Genomic DNA, 23,558 nt, shown 5'->3' on the forward strand with positions numbered 1-23,558 from the left:
AAATGAATAGTGTGTTTTTATTTAATAAAGTTGTATTTGTAGTATCTCAATTCAACTAGAAGTAGTTTATCCGCAATACTGGGACTTACTGTTAACCTAGAAAAATTATAATTATAGTATCTCCACAGGAACATTCGATAAACAAAGCTCAATTAGTAGTATCTCAATTCAGCTAGAAGTAGTTTATCCGCCATACTGGGACTTACTGTTAACCTAGAAAAGTTTATATTTATAGTATCTCCACAGGAACATAACCTAGAAAAGTAACAACTTGTAGAAGTATCTCCGCCAAACTAGGACTTACTGTTAACCTAGAAAAATTATAATTATAGTATCTCCACAGGAACATTCGATAGACAAATCTCAATTAGTAGTAGCATTTCCCCCATAATGAGACATATAAAATTATATTTATAGTATCTCAATTCAACTAGAAGTAGTGTATCCACCATACTGAGACTTAATGTTAACCTAGAAAAATTATAATTATAGTATCTCCACAGGAACATTCGATAAACAAAGCTCAATTCGTAGTAGCATTTCCCCAATACTGGGACCTAGAAAAATTATATTTATAGTATCTCAATTCAACTAGAAGTAGAGTATCCGCCATACTGGACCTACTGTTAACCTAGAAAAAGTTTATATTTATAGTATCTCCACAGGGACATAACCTAGAAAAGTAACAACTTGTAGAAGTATCTCTGCCAAACTAGGACTTACTGTTAACCTAGAAAAATTATAATTATAGTATCTCCACAGGGACAAAACCTAGATAAAATTTTAACTTATTATATAATTATAGTATCTCCACAGTAGTATCTCCGCCAAACTGGGACTTACTGTTAACCTAGAAAAATTATAATTATAGTATCTCCATAGGAACATTTGATAGACAAAGCTCAATTAGTAGTAGCATTTCCACCATAATGAGACCTTGAAAAATTATATTTATAGTATCTCAATTCAACTAAAAGTAGTGTATTCTAGATCCTAGATAAATTTTCAACTTATAGAAGTATTTCCGCCATACTTGGACCTACTGTTAACCTAGAAAAATTAAAATTATATTATCTACACAGGGACATAACCTAGATAAAGTATTAAATAGTAAAAGTATCTCCACCATACTGGGACAAATTTCAATTATTAGTAGCATTTCCGCTATACTGGGACCTAGAAAAATTATATTTATAGTATCTCAATTCAACTAGAAGTAGTATATCCACCATACTGGGACCTACTGTTAACCTAGAAAAAGTTTATATTGATAGTATCTCCACAGGGACATAACCTAGAAAAGTAACAACTTGTAGAAGTATCTCTGCCAAACTAGGACTTACTGTTAACCTAGAAAAATTATAATTATAGTATCTCCACAGGGACAAAACCTAGATAAAATTTTAACTTATTATATAATTATAGTATCTTCACAGGGACATAACCTAGAAAAGTAACAATTTGTAGTAGTATCTCCGCCAAACTGGGACTTACTGTTAACCTAGAAAAATTATAATTATAGTATCTCTACAAGAACATTACAAAGCTCAATTAGTAGTAGCATTTCCCCCATAATGAGACCTAGAAAATTATATTTATAGTATCTCAATTCAACTAGAAGTAGTGTATCCGCCATACTGGGACTTACTGTTAAACTAGAAAAATTAGAATTATAGTATCTCCACAGGAACATTCGATAGACAAAGCTCAATTAGTAGTAGCATTTCCACCATAATGAGACCTAGAAAAATTATATTTGTAGTATCTCAATTCAACTACAAGTAGTGTATCCTAGATCCTAGATAAAATTTCAACTTATAGAAATACTGGGACCTGCTGTTAACCTAGAAAAATTATAATTATAGTATCTACACAGGGACATAACCTAGATAAAGTATTAAATTGTAAAAGTATCTCCACCATACTGGGACTTAATGTTAACCTAGAAAAATTATGATTATAGTATCTCCACAGGGATAAAACCTAGATAAAATTTCAACTTATCATAGTATCTCCACTATACTAGAACCTAGCTCTTAACCTAGAAAAATTATTTTGTTGAATAGTTTAAACTACCATGCTACTGGTATTTCATTATTTTCTTATTAGCCTGATATGCTTCAGCCAGTACAGATAAAGATATAAAATTTTTAGTGTAATTTCCCCTAAAGTAACTTTTTAGGTGAGCAGAAGTATGTATATAGAAAAACAGCATTTTGAGTAGAATGTCTTATGATAATACTAAATTTTTGTTACAAAATTATGTTGTACCTTTCAAATTACAAAAAGAATTCTCCTAAATCCTCATCACTAGTATTATCTTCAAATTCTGAATCGACGCTGTCGGGAACTATCAAAAATTCCTAAAGTATATTATTTTGATCAAGAAAAAGGAAAGAATTCTGCATTACTAATCAGTAGTACAGGTACATTTGTCATAAATTACTGGTACCCAAAGTTTTATACTGGTAACCAAAGTTTTATACTGGTACCCAAAGTTTTATACTGTTGCCCAAAGTTTTATACTGGTGCCCAAAGTTTTATACTGGTAACCAAAGCTTTATACTGGTACCCAAATTTTTTCTGGTACCCAAAGTTTTATACTGGTACTCATGACAAATGTTTTCATGACAAATGTAATACATGTCAAATGTACCTTCTGACAAATGTACCTTTATGACAAATGTTTTATTGACAAATATATTTATGACAAGTATATCTTTTATGACAAGTGTACCTGTATGACAAATGTATTTATGACAAATATATTTATGACATGTGTATTTATGACAAAAGAATTTATGACAAAAATTACTGAGCCGTAATTTCTTATTTCACTTTGTTTAAAATGCAAAAAAAAATTTATGGTACATTCTAACTAAAACAAACACAAAGCAAAATTTTGTCTGTCTGCCTGACTATATCTGGATGAAGCTTAATATCTTACTAACTACTGAACTGATATAATTCTATTCTTCAAACAAAATCCCTACTAGTCTATTTATCAGTCTGAATTTTTTTTTTCAACTGTATATTTTGGGTAACAGGTCTAGAGGCTAGTGCCTAAGCAACTAATTAAAAATATATTCAACACCTTAAAACTGGTAGAGGCTGAAATATTTGAAAGTTCCCTCAACTTAAAACACACAAAATTATGAATTTATATTGAAGTAATTGAAATAAATAGATAATCGCAAAACACTAATTCACATATACCTTTTTCATCCAAAAGACCATTGGACCAAAAAATTATACTCTCGCTGTTCAATTGTCAATTACTGAAAGAAAATTATTTTTTCTATCTCAAAAAGGAGCTGTGACAATAATACTTGTTCTTTAAAAATTACAGACAGACATTTTCAATTACAGTGTAACAAATATGACAGCATTGGTAAGTAAACCATCAATGAACATAATGACTTAAAGTTTCATAGTAATAATTCCTACAGAGGGTTTTGGATGTATGGGCAGACAAAGTTTATTATAGAGTAGATTCAATAATATAAAGGGAGGAGGCGGATGTGCCACTTTTTGAAACCAAAAGTAAAACGTCCATGATCTCAGCCAATATAAGAGTTACAGCTCTAAAATTCAGCTCAACAGTTGCTTTAGTGGAGAATAATATGGAACTGTGAAGAAACAGCGGCAGAAATAGTCCCTTTTGTAACTTCGCCCCTTATGGGAAAATATAAGCAAAATTTTTATGAAAAAAAAAGTTTATTTTAGATGATTGAGAACTAATTTGGCGAAAAAAGGCAAAAAAAAATTCAGCATGAAATGCCATTTTTTGGCGGGAGCGGCGGTTCCACTGCTGTTTCTTCACAGTTCCATATTATTCTCCACCTAAGCAACTGTTGTGCCGAATTTTAGAGCTGTAACTCTTATGGGCTGAGATCATGCACGTTTTAATTTTGGTTTCAAAAAGTGGCACATCCGCCCCCCCCCCTTTACAAGATATGAGATAAGATCATTGAATTGTTCTATGTATTAAAATTTTAGTGTGTTTTCCTTTGTTTTCATATTGTTTTCAATTATGGAACTGAAGTTCAAAAACTTGTTGCTTAACGCTTGATCGTCAAAGTTTGTCAGGCTTCTGTTGACAGAATAAGTGCTTTTGGATGATAACAGACCATCAATCATCAGTACCCACATAAAATTTTTCCTTGAATATAAAATACAGTATTAAAGGAATCATGCAGTAAATATACTGCTTTAACTGATGAAACATTGGTACATAATATCAGTACTACCCTTATCCCAAGCTCCTCTGTGGAGAAGGTCATTCATTACAAAGACTTAATTTGGGACACCTGCCATACCTGGTGAGGGTGAGGTAATATAAGTAGCTCTCATGAGATAGCAGGTCAAGTCAAAATGTGCTTGAACATGGAGCTTGATAGCCCTATTAACTAAACTAAACTGTTTCAACCTACTTAGGTCCAAACCTTAAGAGACTATTGCCCAGTTCACAAACAACTTTTAGAGGTTGACTGATTTATTCTGTAGGTCAACCTAAATAACTAAAACTAACAATTGTCTTAATAAAATTTCTAGAAGTCGACCTATGTCTTTTGTGAACTAGGCTTATGACTTATCAATCAATCAATCAAAGGTAGAAAGACTATTATTTCAACACAGTCTCATCCACCTACCCCCTTGATTAATTATCTGATGTTACCTCACATAGGATTGCTTGCCATTAGATTTTCCCTTGTCTGCCATAATGTTTTTAGTGACATTTAAATGGTGTGGGATATTTCTAAAGGATCAGTAATATTTGACTTATAATCAATTTACATGACATTTAACAAATAGTATCGTATCCGGTGGATAGGAACTGGTTCTCATCGATACGAAAAAACTATGTCTAGCATTGTTATATATTTAGTTTTCTATGAATATAGAAATGTACAATCATAAGATTAAAAGCAGTTTTTTTAGCCCATGCCTTTGGCATCTTGGGGCTAAAAAAAATGGTTTTAATCTTATAATTGTACATTCTATATCTGCGGAAAGCCATTTATAATACGATGAAAGAAATAACTATTTTTGAAAAAAGAACGCCAAGAGGAGAATGCCAAAAAGTTATAAAAAAAATTTGCCCTCCCCCCCAATTATTTTTTTACTTTTTTCTTTTAAAATCTAAAATAAAAATATGGGTTATTAAATTTGAATCTCTCCTCCTCAAGTGCCCATAGAGGCCTCTGGGGGCGTAGCCGCTAGTTTTAAATAAAGGTACACCAAACAAAAAAGTAAACTCCTAGTCTAGTATTACTGATCTATTCCTAAATGCACTGGTCCATTTAGTTTCTGAATCGTTTAACCCCATCCTTTTGGAAGCCTTATTCAGTTCCTCTAACCTTATGAAACAAGATTTATCAATTGTTAAACTTAACTTTTTTTAATGATTTTGACTATAAAAATGGGTATTTTTATTGTAAAAATATAATTAGAAAATGAAGTTTGATAATCAGATAAGAAATTGGATCATGGAAAGAAAACAAAGTCATTCCTAAATTAGGACAGAAGTCACCTTCCTAGGAAGGACATAAGTAGCCTTCCTTAAGTGAGAATTTGTTGATGAAGGGCATAACATCCCTCCCTTAACAAAGATTTTGCAAGATTGAGAACATAAGTAGCCTCCCCTCATCTCACAAAACCTACCTTTTTGATCCTTCACATAGCAAAATCTTGCATAAAATTGGTTTTTGGTCAATCACCTAGCAAAATATTGGAAAACTTAGCTTTTCTGTCCTTCACATAGCTAATTCTTGCAAAACATAGCAAATTCTTGCAAAACATATCAAATTCTTGCAAAACATAGCAAATTCTTGCAAAACATAGCAAATTCTTGCAAAACATAGCAAATTCTTGCAAAACATAGCAAATTCTTGCAAAACATAGCAAATTCTTGCAAAACATAGCAAATTCTTGCAAAACATAGCAAATTCTTGCAAAACATAGCAAATTCTTGCAAAACATAGCAAATTCTTGCAAAACATAGCAAATTCTTGCAAAACATAGCAAATTCTTGCAAAACATAGCAAATTCTTATAAAACATAGCAAATTCTTGAAAAACTTAGCTTTTCTGTCCTTCACATAGCTAATTCTTGCAAAACATAGCAAATTCTTACAAAACATAGTAAATTCTTGCAAAACATAGCAAATTCTTGCAAAACATAGCAAATTCTTACAAAACATAGTAAATTCTTGCAAAACATAGCAAATTCTTGCAAAACATAGCAAATTCTTGCAAAACATAGCAAATTCTTGCAAAACATAGCAAATTCTTGCAAAACATAGCAAATTCTTGCAAAACATAGCAAATTCTTGCAAAACATAGCAAATTCTTGCAAAACATAGCAAATTCTTGCAAAACATAGCAAATTCTTGCAAAACATAGCAAATTCTTGCAAAACATAGCAAATTCTTGCAAAACATAGCAAATTCTTGCAAAACATAGCAAATTCTTGCAAAACATAGCAAATTCTTGCAAAACATAGCAAATTCTTGGAAAACTTAGCTTTTTTGTCCTTCACATAGCAAATTCTTGCAAATCATAGCAAATTCTTGGAAAACTTAGCTTTTCTGTCCTTCACATAGCTAATTCTTGCAAAACATAGCAAATTCTTACAAAACATATCAAATTCTTGCAAAACATAGCAAATTCTTACAAAACATAGCAAATTCTTACAAAACATAGCAAATTCTTACAAAACATAGCAAATTCTTGCAAAACATAGCAAATTCTTGCAAAACATGGCAAATTCTTAGAAAACTTAGCTTTTCTGTCCTTCACTTTGCTAATTCTTGCAAATCATAGCAAATTCTTACAAAACATAGCAAATTCTTGCAAAACATAGCAAATTCTTACAAAACATAGCAAATTCTTGGAAAACTTAGCTTATTTTTGGACTTAGCCAAATTTACTAAGGATTCTTACTATTTCCCAAATCTTACAGTGGGTACCAAGAACACCAGGTCACCGTATCTAAAGAACCAGTGGTCGGATTGCGCTGAAAATTCGTTTTTGAGTTTGGGACCCTTTTTGCTATGTTTTGCAAGAATTTGCTACATTTGTAAGAATTTGCTATATTTTGTAAGAATTTGCTATGTTTTGCAAGAATTTGCTATGTTTTGTAATAATTTGCTATGTTTTGCAAGAATTTGCTAAGTTTTGTAAGAATTTGCTATGTTTTGTAAGAATTTGCTATGTTTTGCAAGAATTTGCTATGTTTTGCAAGAATTAGGTATAAGAAGGACAGAAAAGCTAAGTTTTCCAAGAATTTGCTATGTTTCGCAAGAATTAGGTATAAGAAGGACAGAAAAGCTAAGTTTTCCAAGAATTTGCTATGTTTCGCAAGAATTTGCTATGTTTTGCAAGAATTTGCTATGTTTTGCAAGAATTTGCTATGTTTTGCAAGAATTTGCTATGTTTTGTAAGAATTTACTATGTTTTGCAAGAATTAGCTATGTGAAGGACAGAAAAGCTAAGTTTTCCAAGAATTTGCTATGTTTTGCAAGAATTTGCTATGTTTTGCAAGAATTTGCTATGTTTTGCAAGATGAAGGACATAAGCAGCCTTCCTAATGTAAGAATTTGTCAGACAAAGGACATAAGTCACCTCCCTTAAGTTAGATTTTGTTAGATGAAGGACATAAGTAGCCTTCCTTAGATCAATTTCCAGTGACTTCTGTCCTAATTAGGAATGACTGTTTTCTTTCCATGATCCGAAATTTTTTATCCACAAACCTAGGTATAAAGTTAGATTGATGTGGATTTTAATTTAGCATTTACTTTAAAATTAGGAGAACAGGAATGTCAAACTTAGATTTCAATCATAAGACACTAAAAGTTTCTCTGTTAATTGTCCTCTTTTTAATCATACAATGCTGTTGAAGCCATATCAAAATATAATAATTAATATTTTATTTTAAAAAAAGTTCCAATGTGCAATATCAATAGGAAATATTTTTCAAATTCAGACAAAAAAAATATTAATGAATTTATAGATATTTTATTATCTTTCTAAATCATGTTAATTTCCTAGCATCAGGCCCCTGTAAAAAATTATAAAACATTTTAAACTTTTGTATAGATTATTTAGAGAAAATTTTTATAAAAAATAGTTTTAAAAAATTGCATATGGCATGAATTGATAGGTAAAACTAATTTTGTACAAAATCTGTTCAGCAGCAAATTGTTAATCAAAGGTAAACTAATGAACCACTTGATTCAGATATGATACCTTACAAATTAACCCTTACAAATTGGGCCCCAATTCCCACCTTAATAGATTTGGGGGGGGGGGGGGGAACTAATGTTACAGATAGAGACATAAATTTTTCTGGTGGTTCATGTGCATTTTTATAGAAAATTACTTTTTCCAGTTATAGTGGTCAGACCGCTCCTTAGCTGCATTTTAGTGCCCAGCTGCTAAATATTAAAACAGCTGTAGAGCAGCCAATTTTAAAGCTAGGATTAAAACAGCAAATATTGGAATCCGCCATTTTTTTGCGGTTAAAGCAGTAAAACAGTGGTTGGTGGCACTAATTAATATTTTTATCGGTTTCTTATCACAATAAAAGACTAGATTAAAATTTGCCTGGTCAAAAGCTGTTTTGAATTTTGGCAGCTGGCAGCCTACAAAGGGCAAAATTACAGGTAGGGAGTTTAAAAGCGATCAAAAATTTGACAATATGTGGTCAAACGGTCATGACCTTTCTATTCAAGTATATAATTACTTAAGGTTTTATCACAAATTTTTTTAGGTCTCTAGCTGTAATAGAAGCCACAATATTCATGATATATGTCTTTAGTAAAAGCTGTACTAAAAATCAGTCATGGAGCTGTCAAATGGTCATAACACCACTTCTCTCAGATGTTCATTGATATCTTAGTATTCCCCCCTAAAAATTAGGTCTCCACTTATACACAATAGTCAAACTTAAAAAGTCATGAAGTCACAGCTCTCTATCTTACCCACAAAAAAATGACATTGAAAAAACAAGAGGGGGGGGGGGGGCTGATTTACCCCCCCCCCCTGAATCTGTAAGGGTTAATTAAGTCTTAAGACAATGTAACCTTTTATCAAGGCATTCTTAAAAATATAGTTTTATTTTATTTCCTGGCAATGGCCTAATCTTGTTACATCTTCAGGTGTACACACTAGGGGTTCCAAAGAAGAAAAATTGCCTAAAAAAAAATTGTAACAATATAAATGTAAACATGTTATTTGTGTTTTGAATTAAGAATTTACGAAATAGAATAAATAATGCTCCTGCATTGCTCCCCCCCCCCCTCACTTTTTAATACCTAGTATTTCATGTCCACATTCATGAGCCAATGAAGATGATATTGATGAAAATTTTTCAAATTCATTCATTCGATCTGTTGGCAACACACTTTCCAACGTTATCAAATAGTGGTACACTTTGTGATAATTTGAAGTTTTCTTCAAAAAGAATAACTTTGATGCTTGCAGTCTGGACCTGGTCAGGTTTTCCAAATCATGGTATCTAAGTAATAAATTTTCATAATTTTTATATTTTTAATAATAGTAGAATTTAAATTTTTTATTAATATTTCATGATTTCAAAAACATTTACTTTTTATTATTTTTTATGAATTTCAGTCAGGAGGGTGAAGCCATTTTTATAAAAGCAAATAAAATAATCTATTATTACCCTTTTGTCCCCCTAAAAAAAGGTAATCATATCAATGTAATGAAACATTGTAATAAATTAAAAATATTTATGTGTAATAATAAAATATTTGATACTATTAAAATTATGTCAATTTAATTAAGAAAATCAATCTTTAATAACATGCAGCTATGAAAATATGAATGTACCATACTAGTTATGTCTTTATTGAAATTGGAATGGTGCATTACATAAAGGTTTTTTTTTAATGCAACCATCTCGTAATCAGTGAGCAAATGGCACTTAGAATTCGAATTTTGATCTGAACTTTTGCATGAGTAATCCTTGGTAGGTCTATTTTCCCTAAATTGAACAAAAAAGTTGGAAAAGTAATGGCTGGCGTCTCAGCCGTTTTTTTGCCTATTTTCAGGGTAAATCCATCATCAATTCGTAGGAATCAACTTTTTAAAACATATTTTTGGTTTAATTCATGTTAAATGATAGCAATAACCATTTTTAAATCTTCTAGTACCAACAGCTACCATCAAGAACCGTTTGATAGCGTTTTTAATTGGTCAAGAGTATTATGTGGAGATAGGTTTTGTGACTAATTTGCATAATAGTTAGCCGAAAAATTGCAAAACTGCTGAGCCGCCAGCCGTTAGCCATTACTTTTCCAACTTTTTGTTTGATTTAGGAAAAATAGACCTACCAAGGATTACTCATGCAAAATTTCAGATGGAAATTCGAATTATAAGTGCCATTTGCTAACTGATTACGAGATGGTTGCATTAAAAACCCCCCCCTTATATCAACCAAGATGATATCATTATGAAGAGAGGGGAAAGTGGAATCATGCATTGCTTTTTTAAAGGTACAAAACTTTAGTCCTAGATTATATTTCTGTTTTTGCGTTTCACCCTCAAAACTGATTTTAGCTTGCATGGTTGTCAAAACAAACAAATTACCTTATTGAAAATCTGTAAATTAGGAAGTCATTGATGACATTAAAAATAATCTTAAATAATAAAGTAATATTTTTATTGTCATTGTTGACAGCCCATTCTTTTAGACATTTGTTTGTAATGTCAATATTCTGCAGCTGTTGCTGACACAAGCGAATGAGGTACATTCCTCCAGCCAAATACAAGGAGCTTATTAGTTGATAAGCCTGTAATATAAATTTATAAATCACATACAAAACAATTAATAATATTCATTGAATCAATTAAGATCATTGTAAAAACACTCTTCAAATAGAAAAGCAGTCTGATATATGAGTCTGATATAAATAGTCATATTACTAAGGATAAAGGTTTGCTTGGCTAAATTATATTGTGTAAAATATCTCTGCTCTTTTAATGTAAAGCATATTACAAAAATTGTATTATGTGTCATATAAGAATATTCAAACTTCTTAGGAAAAATCTAGAAAGAATCATGTATAAAAATTATAATTAAGGTGTGTGTCTCCTAAAATTTCCTTTTTAAGTTTGACAAATTTAGGGGTCAGATTTAGCATCTAGATATATTATGTGTATATTTAAAATTTAAACTAATAGATTCAAATAAGAGTTTAAATTAAGGAATACCTGATGACTATCATTGCCTGAATAAAAATGTTTAATAGCCTCAGGAGACTTTCTTGAAAATAGATTTCCAAGTGTTGTGCCTCCTAATGGCTCGATAAAAAATTTGAGAATATATTTCTGAAGGTTGTAGATGATGTGGAAATCACCTAAACAAATACAGTAAGACCTACAAAAAAGTATTAGGGTTTACAGCCCTTATTTATTTATGTATCATCAAAAGTAGCATATATCTATGTTCTCTGTACATTTCCACACAAGCATATATAAAAATTTAAATTTTCCTCCATTATCACTGTAGATTTTTAGAGCTAAAGTTTTGAAATAGTGACTGAGAAAAAGAATTTTTTTGGTTTCTCATAATTTTTAAAGAGTTATATTATGTTTTTTTTGGTAACTGAATAATGATATACAGAGAAAAAGAAGTTAACTAAAGGGGGGGGGGGGTTAATGCAACCATCTCATAATCAGTGCCTATATTCAGGGCAAATTCATCATTAATTACATAGGTATCAACTTTTAAAAACATTAAACATTTTTTGTTTAACCCATTAGTGCCGAGCGCCACTTTAATGGGCTGATCGAGCTGAAAATTTCAGTGAAGCTTTATAATGGTCAAAACGGAATTCCAATTTTTTTGTTTTGCTCTAGTGGCGTGCACAGGAAAGTTGAAAAAAAACCCAGTTTGGCATGGCCATAAATTCACAACGGGTATTTAAACCCGTTTTGGGTGGTTTTCTGCCGGCATTAAAAGCCGATTTTTCCTAAATACCCGGTTATTTCGACAAAAAAATGAAAAATGTAAATTTTGAACGCCCAAAGTGAGATGAACACTTTTTAAAACTTTGATACAATCTGTAATTGAAAACTACACAACCTCATGTAATCTGTAGGGCTACAAGTAATATACGAAGCGATTTATTAGTGTTTCGGCCGGTTTTGGCCGCCGTAACCGGGTAAAAAAGCCCGTTTGTCGAAGTTTTAAAACCTGACATACACAAAAAAAGAACATATAAAAATTGGATGATACATATCAGAAAAAGACCATAAAACTATTGGAGGACACATATAGAGATTACTAGGGTATACTGATTATGGTGGCTCAAGAATAATAAATCATAAAAAAATATTTAATGGTTGAAAAGTTAAAACCGGGTAATAAAAGCAAAACCGAGCCACGTTTGAATAATTTGAATAAAACGAATTCATAAATAGATGTACTTGTCAATAAACATTAGATTTTAAAAAAATATCAGCAACTTAACTATAAAAACAAAAAAGTTATTAATGTTTTTCTAAAGCACCTTTTTTTTCGCGGTTGATTATCCATATCATAGATCCATATCTGAGACTTCTCTCCAGGGACAATAGATAAAGAACGGAGTAAAGGGGAGGCTCACAAAAGGATGATGAAATTTGAAGACTGGAAACCGGGTTTTTTTCCATTTTTTGGAACCGGGTTTTAATACCCGGTTCATCACTAATGAGTTAATTTATAGTAAATGATAGCAATAACCATTTCTTAAATTTCTAGTGCCAGCTGCTAAATGGCTAGAACCGGCTGGGAGCGGCCAAGAGTATTTATTTCTTTACAACTTTTTTGAAATTAAAGTTAGGAGTATGAAACAAAAACAACTTTCCTGCTATATTCATAAAGATTTATTTGGTTTTTTAATCTTAAAAAAATTGCCTAAGAAGTAAGTTCATCAAAATATCATTAAACTAAAAAGACTCAAAAAATATATGTAGAAAATTATAAATGCTTTTAACCTAAAACCTAATCTATCTTAATTTTGCTAAAAAATCGTTTCACGTAAAAAGTTATTTTTTGCTCAGTTACTTTTTCAAAACTTTAGCTCTAAAAATCTACAGTGTTAATGGAGGTAAAATAATTTTTTTATATATTCTTGTGTGGAAAAGTATAGAGAACAAGAATTTGCGATATTTTTGATGGTACATTAAGAAATAAGGGCTGTAAGTTAAGACTCAAGGGGGCTAGGTGTCACTTTGGGTACTAGACCTAACTCCACACACCTTGGAACATACAATACTTATGATTGTGGTGTAAATCGTCCATGCACCCATCAGAAAACAAACTCTCTGAGATGCACGACCTTTGTCTGAGAAGTCCCAACTGTGCATGGTAGCAAGTTTCACCTGTTTTAGGCCAAGGCATTCCCCCCACTCTAACTATTTACGTTGCGCATCTGACATAGTAGCAGTGGGAACAATTTTTAACATCTGTAGTTATGACGCGGTGTCAGACCAAGATTCGAACCTATCACCTTCCAAACAACGAGCAGATGCGCTACGTGTTGAGCCACGGTCGCGGGTAGAATAAGGGCTGTAAACCCTAAAAGATACTTTTTTGTGGGTCTTTTTTGATGTGATTAATGATTAATAAAGAATTATTTTAAAAAACATAATGTTCAAGATACAAAAAATCTATTTATCTACAGGAAGCCTGCAAGAAATACCACGCTTTAACTGCTGAAATACTGCCACAAGTAGACCCGATACCCCAAATTTGAAGCTTTCAGTTTCTGTAACAAAAAAGTTATAGGCATTTTAAAATGACATTTTATGTACAATAAAAATTTTGAAAGAATCTCAATGCTAATGTCAGAAATTTTGAAATTAAACTATGTGGCCTAGAAACAAAATTATAAGCTTATTTTTGTCATAAATTTAGGTTGCCAGTAACTAATTATATTTTTACAATAAAAATACCCATTTTTATAGTCAAAATCATTAAAGAAATTAAGTTAAACTTGCGTTGTACCAAGTGTACTGTAGCCAATCAAAAGGCTGAATCAGCTAAGCAACCAATCACAGCTGAGCTTGTATTAGTTTTCCCCTTTGTTTCCGCTATGATATTCGTTCACAAATGCAATTTAATTCAAATTGTTTTCATAGATTTTGACTATGAAATGTGGTGTTTTTATTGTAAAATGTAATCAGTTACCAGCAATCTAAATTTCTGCCAAAGATAAGGTTATAATTTTATGTCTAGGCGACGTAATTTAAAATTGTTTTTTCTTTTATGAGCATTGTAAATCTTTCAAAATTTTCATTGTACATGAAATGCTATTTTGAAATGCCTAGAACTTTTTTGTTATTGAAGCTGAAGGCTTTAAATTTGTTGTATTGGGTCTACTTGTGGTAGTCTTTCAGCAGTTAAAGTGTGGTATTTCTTGCAGGCATCCTTTAAAGACTACATTATGTTTAATTTTGAAAAAGAAACTATAATAACCTGCTTTCAATAAAACACTTCTATAACTGCGGATAAACATAGGGTAATTTACCATATAACTATATTTTATAGATTAACATAAAAATTTTTAAGAATTAAATTTAATCCACTAATGTTAAACAAGTTCATCCATTCCTATGCAGCCACTGGATCCATTTAAAAACCAGATGAAGCATTCAGTCTTTTCAATTTGTACATATAGACTTTTAGGTGTAATATTATACATAAATTGTGTACAATATCTTATCATACACAATAATCAAACAAGAATGGCAACATCAATAAAAGCTAAGCTCTAAAATGGAAGGATAAACAAATATTGACACCTGTGGAGTGTCAGAACCAAACAAGCAGAATGTTATTGCATAAGTATAACAAAATTAACAAAAATAGCTAAATGAAACCTTCATGCAAACAGAACTACCCTTATTACAGAAAACTTTACTTTTGAAAATATTTACAACTGAACAATATAATTTGTTTAATAATATAAAAATGCAAAAAAAAGTGTGTATTTATTGTGTCAATCATATGATACCCTCCAAAAAAGGTATATGATCAGTCAAAAAGTGTTAAATTGTGAATCATGAAAATTAGGAATGTTAATCTTATAACTCCTACAAATATCCTGAGTTGATACTTGCACATGATGCTCAACTATAGAATTGTTAGTAGTGCTTGGACAGTCCATTACATGTTTTTTAACCTGATCCTCATCCTCACAAAAAATTCGTTTTCTAAAGAAATGAAAAAGTAAATAATACAGAGGGGAACAGGTTTATAATTAAACCATTTCAGAAAAAAAATTGGGAAAATATAAAATGAAACTTACCGACAGTTTAAACAGGTAAAGGTATATCTTATAATCTTGAGCATTGCAGGAACAGGAACACAATCTATAAAGTATATATCTATCAGACAAACTGCTTCTGTGACATAAATTCTTTCACATATAACAACTTTGTGTATTAACTTTATTTCTATCAAAGTGTACAATTTTTTTCAAGATCAGGAAATATTTTATAAATCTCTTATTTAAAAGCAAATCAAATTTAGGTACTTCAAATTGATTTTATATGGGTACTTTAAGTAATTATGTTTATAAAAATTGTAAATTACCTCCACCAACAGTAATATAAGTCCTTTCACCCATTGGTACAAAATCACGTACCTAGTTACCAAGGAAGTATTCAGAACTTACACTATGAAAAATTGTTTATTTTAGGGAACAAAAGAATTGCTTAATTTAATCCACTTACTATTGACAGAATTTTATAATTCATATTAACAAGAGACAATAAAAACAAAATTTGTTTCTCCTTGCTTATTTTCAAATCTTTATTACTCCCTTTTCCTTATTTCGTAAACATAACTCATCCAGTATTTTGACAAAATTGTTTGTCTTTGTGGGGGGTGTAAAAATTGGGGCTCCAGGATTAAGTTGAAAATTATTTGTGGCCGGTTTACTTTTAATTTTGAAAAGTTTTTCTGGAAGGAAGGTTGTTTCTTGCTTTTTAGTTTCAATTTTTGCTTCTAACTCTTGTTTTATATGTTGAAAAGAGATGTTCTTGGTTTTTTTGAAACACTTGAAACATCTAATAAATTACTGATTTTAAATTGATTATAAAAAGATTTTGGTAACATAAAAGCTTTGTTTAAGTCAAAATAAATATTTTAGCTCATTACATGGTTGTCCTTTGCTGGCATCCTTTGGCCCCCCAGGAATAGATTTAAACATTTTTAACAATCAGTTATGTTTCATACACATATTTGAAAAATAACTCAATCAAACACTATCTTTCACATGCAGAAAATGAGAAGGATAAACCAGAGAACTGTTGAACCCAACCCAACCCCTACAACCATTGAAGGTTATAGGAAACTTCTATATATAAAATGTGATTCAAATGTTATTTATAATAGGAATAATTGGCATAAATACAAAAAAAAGTAATTTCTGAAGATCTTAATAATTAACCAGTAAATACCTAGTCACTGTAGAATTCATGATTTGCTCACAGTCTTTGTTTGGGCAAAAGCGTTTGTTAATTTTTTTGAGAAGTGAGGTTGTCAGTAACAATTCATCTTTATAATCCTTATTACTGTTAACATGCTTGACAAGGTTTGTGATGGCAAATTGACTCAACTTTCTTAATTTGATTTGACTGTTTTGTATATTTTCAAAAATTTGTTTTAATTTGTTTGCTGAGATGTTGGTGTGGATTATGTCTCCTAAAAAGACTGTTACCTTATTATATGTTGCATCATTATTTGGCCAAAACTCAGACAAAAAGGCTTACAAAATAGGCCTTTTCAAACTAAGATACTCAAATTATTTGTTTATAAGCTCAATCAATCAGTTTTGAGATATCTTCATATTTCAACAAAAAGTATAAATAAATATTGTTTTATTGATTTTATGGTACTTGAGCATAAAAAAGGTAACACCCAAATTTACCTTGGTCAATTTTCCTTGAAATAAAGAGTTATCTCAAAATTGATTGATGGTGCTTGTAAAGGAACTATTTGAGTATATTAGGTCAATTAAACTGTTTTTAAAGTATTTTTGAATAGGGGGTCAAAAATATACTTTTCCACATTTAGAATAAGACTGCAGGGCCTAAATTTAAATTAGGCCCCCAAGTTAGTTTTTTTGGGGATTTTAGAAATCATTTTTTATATTGGATTGGGTAATTTTTACCCCAGCTGATCAATTATTTATTTTGTGGTTAAATTTTAGCTTATGGAAGAATTTTAATAATTCACTTTATATGCATAGCATACAAAAACGATGTACTCTGTTAAATGCAAATAATATTTTTTCTGAAAAAATGAATTTAATAGAGAAAATTAACATAATGAAAAAAAGTTTAATGGCCAATTATAGTTATAATAATATGACTAATCATACCAATTTTTCCTCTATATTTTTACATTAAGGAAATTAGAATAAATTGGGGGAAAAAATATAAAAAGTTATTTATCCAGAAACCTTATAAAATGGTGCAGATACGCGTAACAAAAATTTTCGTATCTTTTAACCCCCAAAATTTTTTACAGGGAAAAGACGATAAAATTATTCAATAAAGAAATTGTCCAAAATTCCTTTTATTTAACCGTCCAGGTTGTTTTGTTAACAAAAATGCAGATTATATAGCTGAACGATATTCTTAAACCATTGTATTTTACTTTCATAAATATTTTTTATTAGTTATACCCAATCAAGGGCATAGTAGAGTGTACAAATTAAAAGAAAGGAAGAAAAAAGCAATTAAAATTAAAAATGCTTCCGCTGTTGTAAAAATTACCCAATCTACTATAGAAAATAATCTTTAAAATCCAAAAAAAAACTAACTTGGGGGCCTAATTTAAATTTGGGCCCTGCAGTCTTGTTCTAAATGTGGCAAAGTATATTTTTGACCCCTTATTCAAAAATACTTTAAAAACAGTTTAAGGAAACCTTTTAAAGTATTTCATTCAAGTGAAGAGGGGTGGGTAAGAAGGGGAGGAAAAAGGGAAGAGGGTTGTGCAGAAATTTTTCATTAGAATAGTTTGTCAGAATATTATTCCCTTGTCCCTGAACAAAAAGAGAGAAATGAGATACCATGTTTTGTTTTTATAAAAAAATAGTCATGTGAATAATTAAGTGTTATGACTAATATACAGAATGAATCATAAAAGCCTGATTTTAAGGGTTTGTAGAGAGAAAGGGTTATTTTACTTTGTTTTAAAAAAGTAAAGACCTGGATAAAAATTCGTTAGATCCACTGATTCTTGTTGGGTTGAGGAAATATTTAGAACTGATGTGATGATGTTCTGTTGATGATTTCCTTTATTAAAAGATTGATGTATATGCAGACAGTATATTTTTATGATAATCATGAAAAAGATGAATTACGAGCAGAATATTTAAAAAAAGTCATTCCCCTGGCTTAAAGGAACCCTGCAAGAAATATACTGCTTGAACTACTGAAAGACTGCCATGCCCAATACCCAAAATTTAAAGCCTTCAGTTTCAATAACAAAAAAGTTATAGAGATTTCATAATGATATTTTAAGTACAATGAAAATTTTGAAAGTTTTTTATAATACCTTGTTTAGATAAGTTGTAATTCTTTATCATTCTCTAAAATATTTAAAATTAATAAATTTGATATGTTATCTTTATCAAAGATACATATAACACAATATTTATTCATTGTAAAAAAATATACATATTTTTGTTTAAATCTTCTTCTGTAACACACAAAATAACACATACTGGAAAACTTTTTGGGTACCCCATGGCCATTTAAATGAAGAGAGCCTTGGTAAGTTTTGAATTGGTTGAACGTGGAAGAACTGAGCAATATAACTTTTTTTTCAAAAGTCATAAAAATATCTACTTTAATTTAATACCTGATCATTATCTATCATTACAATCCCTGATGATGATGACACATGACTGATTGCAGATTTGCTATCTATCAATTCTAAAAAGGGTGTCACTACAAAAACTGTAATCAAAATTTTAAGTATAAAAATAATAATTATATGTTTGAATTTTATGTAAAGTTATGCATCAAATTTATAACATTTCAAAACTGGAAAAATAGAGTTACTTAAGAGATATATTGTCTAATTCTGCCAATAGTAGAATTTTAAAGGAACATAGTAGAGATCTCATAAAGGGGGGGGGGGTTTTAATGCAACCATCTAGTAATTAGTGAGCAAATGGCAAATTGTATGAGTAATCCTTGGTAGGTCTATTTTCCCTAAATTGAAAAAAGCAAAAAAGTAACAGCTGGCAGCATGGCTGTTTAGCCGTTTTTTGCCTATTTTTAGTGTAAATCCATCATTAATTACGTAGGAATCAACTGTTTAAAACATATTTTTGGTTTAATTCATGTTAAAGGATAGCAAAAACCATTTTAAAACTTCTAGTACCAACAGCTACCATCTAGAACCGTTTGATAGCGTTTTGAAGTAGCAAAGAGTATTATGTGGAGATAGGTTATGTGACTAATTTGAACAATAGGTAGCCGAAAAATGGCAAAACTGCTGAGCCGCCAGCCGTTAGCCGCTACTTTTCTAACTTTTTGTTCAATTTAGGGAAAATCGACCTACCAAGGATTACTCATGCAAAATTTCAGGTCGAAATCAGAATTCTTAGTGTCATTTGCTCACTGATTACGAGATAGTTGCATTAAAACCCCCCCCTTTTTCATTTTGTTTGTATTATGAGTCAGCTATAAATTGTCACATATTTTAGGATTTACCTTTTCATGGGTAAATTAATTTGTGTATAAGAAAATTTCCCTCCTATAATGTGAAGCATATGACTTTATTAAGTTAGTTATTAAATTCTTTTAATAAAGTTAGCTTTCTAAATATTATATTGACAAATAAGTCACTAGTTGGACCATCTAGATGTACTGTGTCTATTAACAGAAAACAGTATTTGAGTGATACCTTTTATGTAATGATAGCCTCCACCAGCAGTATTTGTTCCTATTAATAAATCAAAGTATTAAAATGCCTATTAATAATCAATCTTTTCATCTGACCCATTTTGGCAACTTTTCATTAATCATAGTGTTTGTAGCATTTTTGTATCAGAAGTTACTTCAGAATTTGTCAGAAAAACTAAAAAGTAATGCCTTTTAGATGTACAGCAAATTTAAAATTATTCAAATTGATAATACCTAATAACTGAAGCAAATTTTTTGATCTTGTTTCCAAATAGACAAGTATGTTTTCCCTACAAAAATATATGAATTAGTCATGCATAGCATAGTTTATAAGCATACCAAGATAATATAGAAGCAATTCTTATTGTTTAAAAAAGGTTTACCTTGTGGACAGAGGAAATTTTCTTCTTTTACAAATAGAGTTATAATACATCTCAATTATTTTATTGAGATTGTATAGATCATCATTTGATATCTAGAAAAAAATATAGATTTTAGAAATCTATAAAGATATTACAAAATTTGAAGGTGGTGCTTCATTATTCATATGTCTCTAAATATATAAAAAGTTTCCTGCTTTTAAAAGAGGTAATAGTTCTTAAATTACTAGCAGCTTTGCCCCTAGTCTTTATGGGCTTCACTCTATGAGGTAAAGGGAAGTCAACCCTCAAACATAAAATTTGTATGTGTAATCCAAGCTGCAATGTTCTTGTGGCGGTCATAAATAGAAAGAAAAACTTTGGTAGGTACCTATGTTGCTGCAATCCCTATATTGACTTTAAAAAGGTATTCTATTATGAGCTTAATTATGAAGAGAGTTATCAATTTACAATGGAAAATGCTACACTAGCCCATATATCTATCCTTGAATACTGCCTATAATATACAATAGATATCTCTAATATTTTCTAAAGAAGCAAAACATACCGTGATTTAGTGGTAAATCTAATACTAAGTTAAAAGAGTTTCTGAAACTAAATTTAAAAAGCAATCCATGCCTTTATATACCAAGCCAGGAAGTGCTAAATGCTAAAGTACTAGGCTATGCTGCCAATTAGTTTATCTCACACATGTACATCTGTACAGTGAATGTTAAGAAGTACTTCCAAATACAGTAGGTATATTCCCTGTAGAATAGAATCCAATTGGTTCAGTGGTTACCAAGATCTTAAGGGACAGACAGTTGGACAGACAGACAGACATAAAGCTACTACTTTGTATTATAGATAATATTTAATATTTTTATGATACAAATAATAAAACAAGGCTCACCCCTTGTAAATCCTTAAGATCCATTAGTTTTAAAAAAAAGTTTAGGATAATGGGTGGTCTTTCAAACAACCATTTTCTTGTTTCATAATTTAGAATATCATCAAAGTCTAAATTCTTCATGTTTTTCATATCATCTAAAGCAGCCTATAATTATATATGATATAAAATGTAATTTATTTATCAGATGTAATTCTGAAAGTTTTAAAATGTAATATATATGAATCTTAATCTTATAGCCAAATGTTAAAAATTAACATATGCTAATTTATATAAAGTATCATATTAAGCAAACAACCAGTTTTTCCTAATTTTAAAAAGTAAATAAACCTTTTTTAATGTTTTAAAAATGTCAACATTTTCCATTTTTGTGTCTGAAAAAAAAATTTATTCAAATGTCATTCAAAATTTATGTTTTGTGCCTCTGGCAAAATATGTTAATTTTTTTTTGAGAATTTTCCTGAGTGATAGTTAAAATTTCTTGTTTCGACATTCTTTTTATTCCTGGCAATTTACTTAAACATTCATTGTGGGACCACCAGGGGCAATTTAATTGTGAACATGAAATCCGCCATTTCTTCCACCAATCCTAATAAACAAAATGTTTATGTTATTATTTTTATTTATTGTTTTTGGCCCAATATGAATGTAACACTTTGAAAATACTAAATTATATTATTTATTAAGCTTCAAAATTGCACCAGTCAGCTGCCAAACCGCCAAATTTAGTTTAATTTATTGTTGTCTGGATTAACTATTAATATTGATGATGAATACTTAATTACCTTGCTTTTTTTTCCATCAAATTTTTCTTGGCAAACATTACAATTTGCATCTGAAATTGGATTGCTCAAATCAGGTACACCTATTGAACAATAAAAAAAAATTTTAATGAGTAAATTTTATCCTTATATTTTATATTATGGATTTGTGTGTCTGACTAAATCAAAGGTAGTCAAGAAAAATAATATTATTCCACATTGAAGTTTTAATTGCACAGTGCACTCATATTTACATGTGCAACAAAAATTGTAAATGAATTTCAAATTGTAATTACTTGAGATGTTAGATAGCTGTTCTCCTAAATTTTCCACTGGACCCAAGTCAGTATTTAGAGGCATCTTAATAAAGAAAAAAATATCCATTGAAAAAATAAAAATCTACTAGATACAAAATACAATGAAAATAAAAGATTGATGAGTGTAAAGAATATAATTGTTTAATGTAAAAAGTCATACATTGTAAGGTTCTTCAGTTTCTTGGTCATTGAATTCATCAAGATCACTTTCAAAGGAACTGTTGAACATTTGATTGTTGCTAAGTTCTGTTATTGTAGAACTTCCTTAAAGCAATTTATTTGAGATTAATAAGTATTTATTTGTTTTTCACATAAAATATAAAATATATAGTGCATTTTTAATTCCAGAAGTTCTGATAAAAACTTCTTAACTATTTCATATAATTTATATAATAATAGATAATGTAAATGCCAAGATAAACTGTTAATATTTCTTACCATCAACACTGATATCTGCATCATTTCTATCTATAACAGATATTAATCATTCTTGATATCAAGTTCTGTGAAATGCACTTAGAAAGTAAGGGTATATGGATTAGTTTTCTTTTAACTGCTTTAGTATGATTAGTTAGATTAAAGAAGAAATTGAAAACCTTAGTAATAAATGCTTTAAACTGTTTTTAACCTATTTTTGAATGGGGGGTCAAAAATATACTAGGACACCTATAGAATCAGACTGCAGAGCCCAAATTTGAATTAAGTCCCCAATAACTTTTTTTGGGGGATTTAAAAATTAATTTTTAGTGTTGCTGTAATCATTTTGACCGAAGCAAAAGCTCTTTTTTTACTTTGGGTAATATTGTGGCTTACAGAACATTTTTATATAATTCACTTTATATTGATACAATAAAAAAACATTACTCTGTTCATTGGAAATAATTTTTTTTTCCAAAACAATTAATTTTATTGAAAAATCTAACATTTACAATAAAACAAATAATTCTGAAATCTAACCAATAAGAAGTCTTGTTTTTTATAATTCTTTACAATTCAAAAAAAGAGTGTTTTCACAAAGTGACTTATTTCCAATGTAGTTAAATATTTTTTATTTAATTAAAATGAAAAGAATGAAAACCATACACATAAAAGATACATACTTTTTAAAATTATTTTAAAAGATAAGTTTGATTAATCTTATTTTATAACATATTTGTATATGTGACAAAAATAAATTTGTTGTATTGCATAAACATTTGTTGTCATTTAACCCTTTACAGCCATTTTTTATGTTTTTAAAATAAGTAAGAGAACACAAACATGTTAATGTTAAT

At 29.9% G+C, this 23,558-nt stretch overlaps 2 protein-coding genes across 8 annotated transcripts in view; both read right to left on the reverse strand.

Moving 5' to 3' along the window:
• LOC145313623 (uncharacterized) lies at positions 1 to 21,597 on the reverse strand. 7 transcript variants are annotated; one of them, XM_080153108.1, is made up of 15 exons: positions 21,537 to 21,597; positions 21,210 to 21,353; positions 20,321 to 20,412; positions 20,172 to 20,227; positions 19,939 to 19,977; positions 18,886 to 18,959; positions 18,580 to 18,613; positions 18,231 to 18,317; positions 15,320 to 15,383; positions 5,286 to 5,360; positions 4,679 to 4,759; positions 4,009 to 4,162; positions 3,095 to 3,136; positions 2,272 to 2,363; positions 1 to 96 (listed from the first exon to the last, which is right to left on the reverse strand). In XM_080153108.1, exons 1-14 carry the CDS (start codon positions 21,570 to 21,572, stop codon positions 2,280 to 2,282), a joined length of 1,062 nt encoding a protein of 353 aa, XP_080009234.1. In that variant the 5' UTR covers positions 21,573 to 21,597; the 3' UTR covers positions 1 to 96; positions 2,272 to 2,279. The 7 variants fall into 7 exon arrangements, 6 of the variants coding, with proteins under 6 accessions (XP_080009234.1, XP_080009232.1, XP_080009233.1 ...); XR_013877425.1 differs by lacking the exons at positions 15,320 to 15,383; positions 18,231 to 18,317; positions 18,580 to 18,613; ... (4 more) ...; positions 21,210 to 21,353; positions 21,537 to 21,597 and adding exons at positions 1,295 to 1,501; positions 8,047 to 8,060; positions 9,128 to 9,196; ... (2 more) ...; positions 11,238 to 11,383; positions 14,488 to 15,033 and having other exon boundaries at positions 1 to 771; positions 5,286 to 5,359; XM_080153106.1 differs by lacking the exons at positions 15,320 to 15,383; positions 18,231 to 18,317; positions 18,580 to 18,613; ... (4 more) ...; positions 21,210 to 21,353; positions 21,537 to 21,597 and adding exons at positions 8,047 to 8,060; positions 9,128 to 9,196; positions 9,317 to 9,519; ... (1 more) ...; positions 11,238 to 11,383; positions 14,488 to 15,033 and having other exon boundaries at positions 1 to 1,501; positions 5,286 to 5,359.
• The window catches only part of LOC145313624 (uncharacterized), a 12,165-nt gene continuing 10,149 nt past the window's right edge, over positions 21,543 to 23,558 (reverse strand). Inside the window, exons 8-12 of the mRNA XM_080153111.1 lie at positions 22,723 to 22,752; positions 22,445 to 22,548; positions 22,264 to 22,327; positions 21,992 to 22,071; positions 21,543 to 21,795 (exon numbers count right to left, since the gene is read on the reverse strand). Coding sequence (XP_080009237.1) covers positions 21,616 to 21,795; positions 21,992 to 22,071; positions 22,264 to 22,327; positions 22,445 to 22,548; positions 22,723 to 22,752 — 458 coding nt within the window. The 3' untranslated portion in view covers positions 21,543 to 21,615. The remainder of the gene's footprint in view (positions 21,796 to 21,991; positions 22,072 to 22,263; positions 22,328 to 22,444; positions 22,549 to 22,722; positions 22,753 to 23,558) is intronic.

The sequence above is a fragment of the Acartia tonsa genome, chromosome 3 (genome assembly GCF_053477335.1).
Source record: "Acartia tonsa isolate MP-2025a chromosome 3, ASM5347733v1, whole genome shotgun sequence".
Taxonomy (NCBI): Eukaryota; Metazoa; Arthropoda; class Copepoda; order Calanoida; family Acartiidae; genus Acartia; species Acartia tonsa.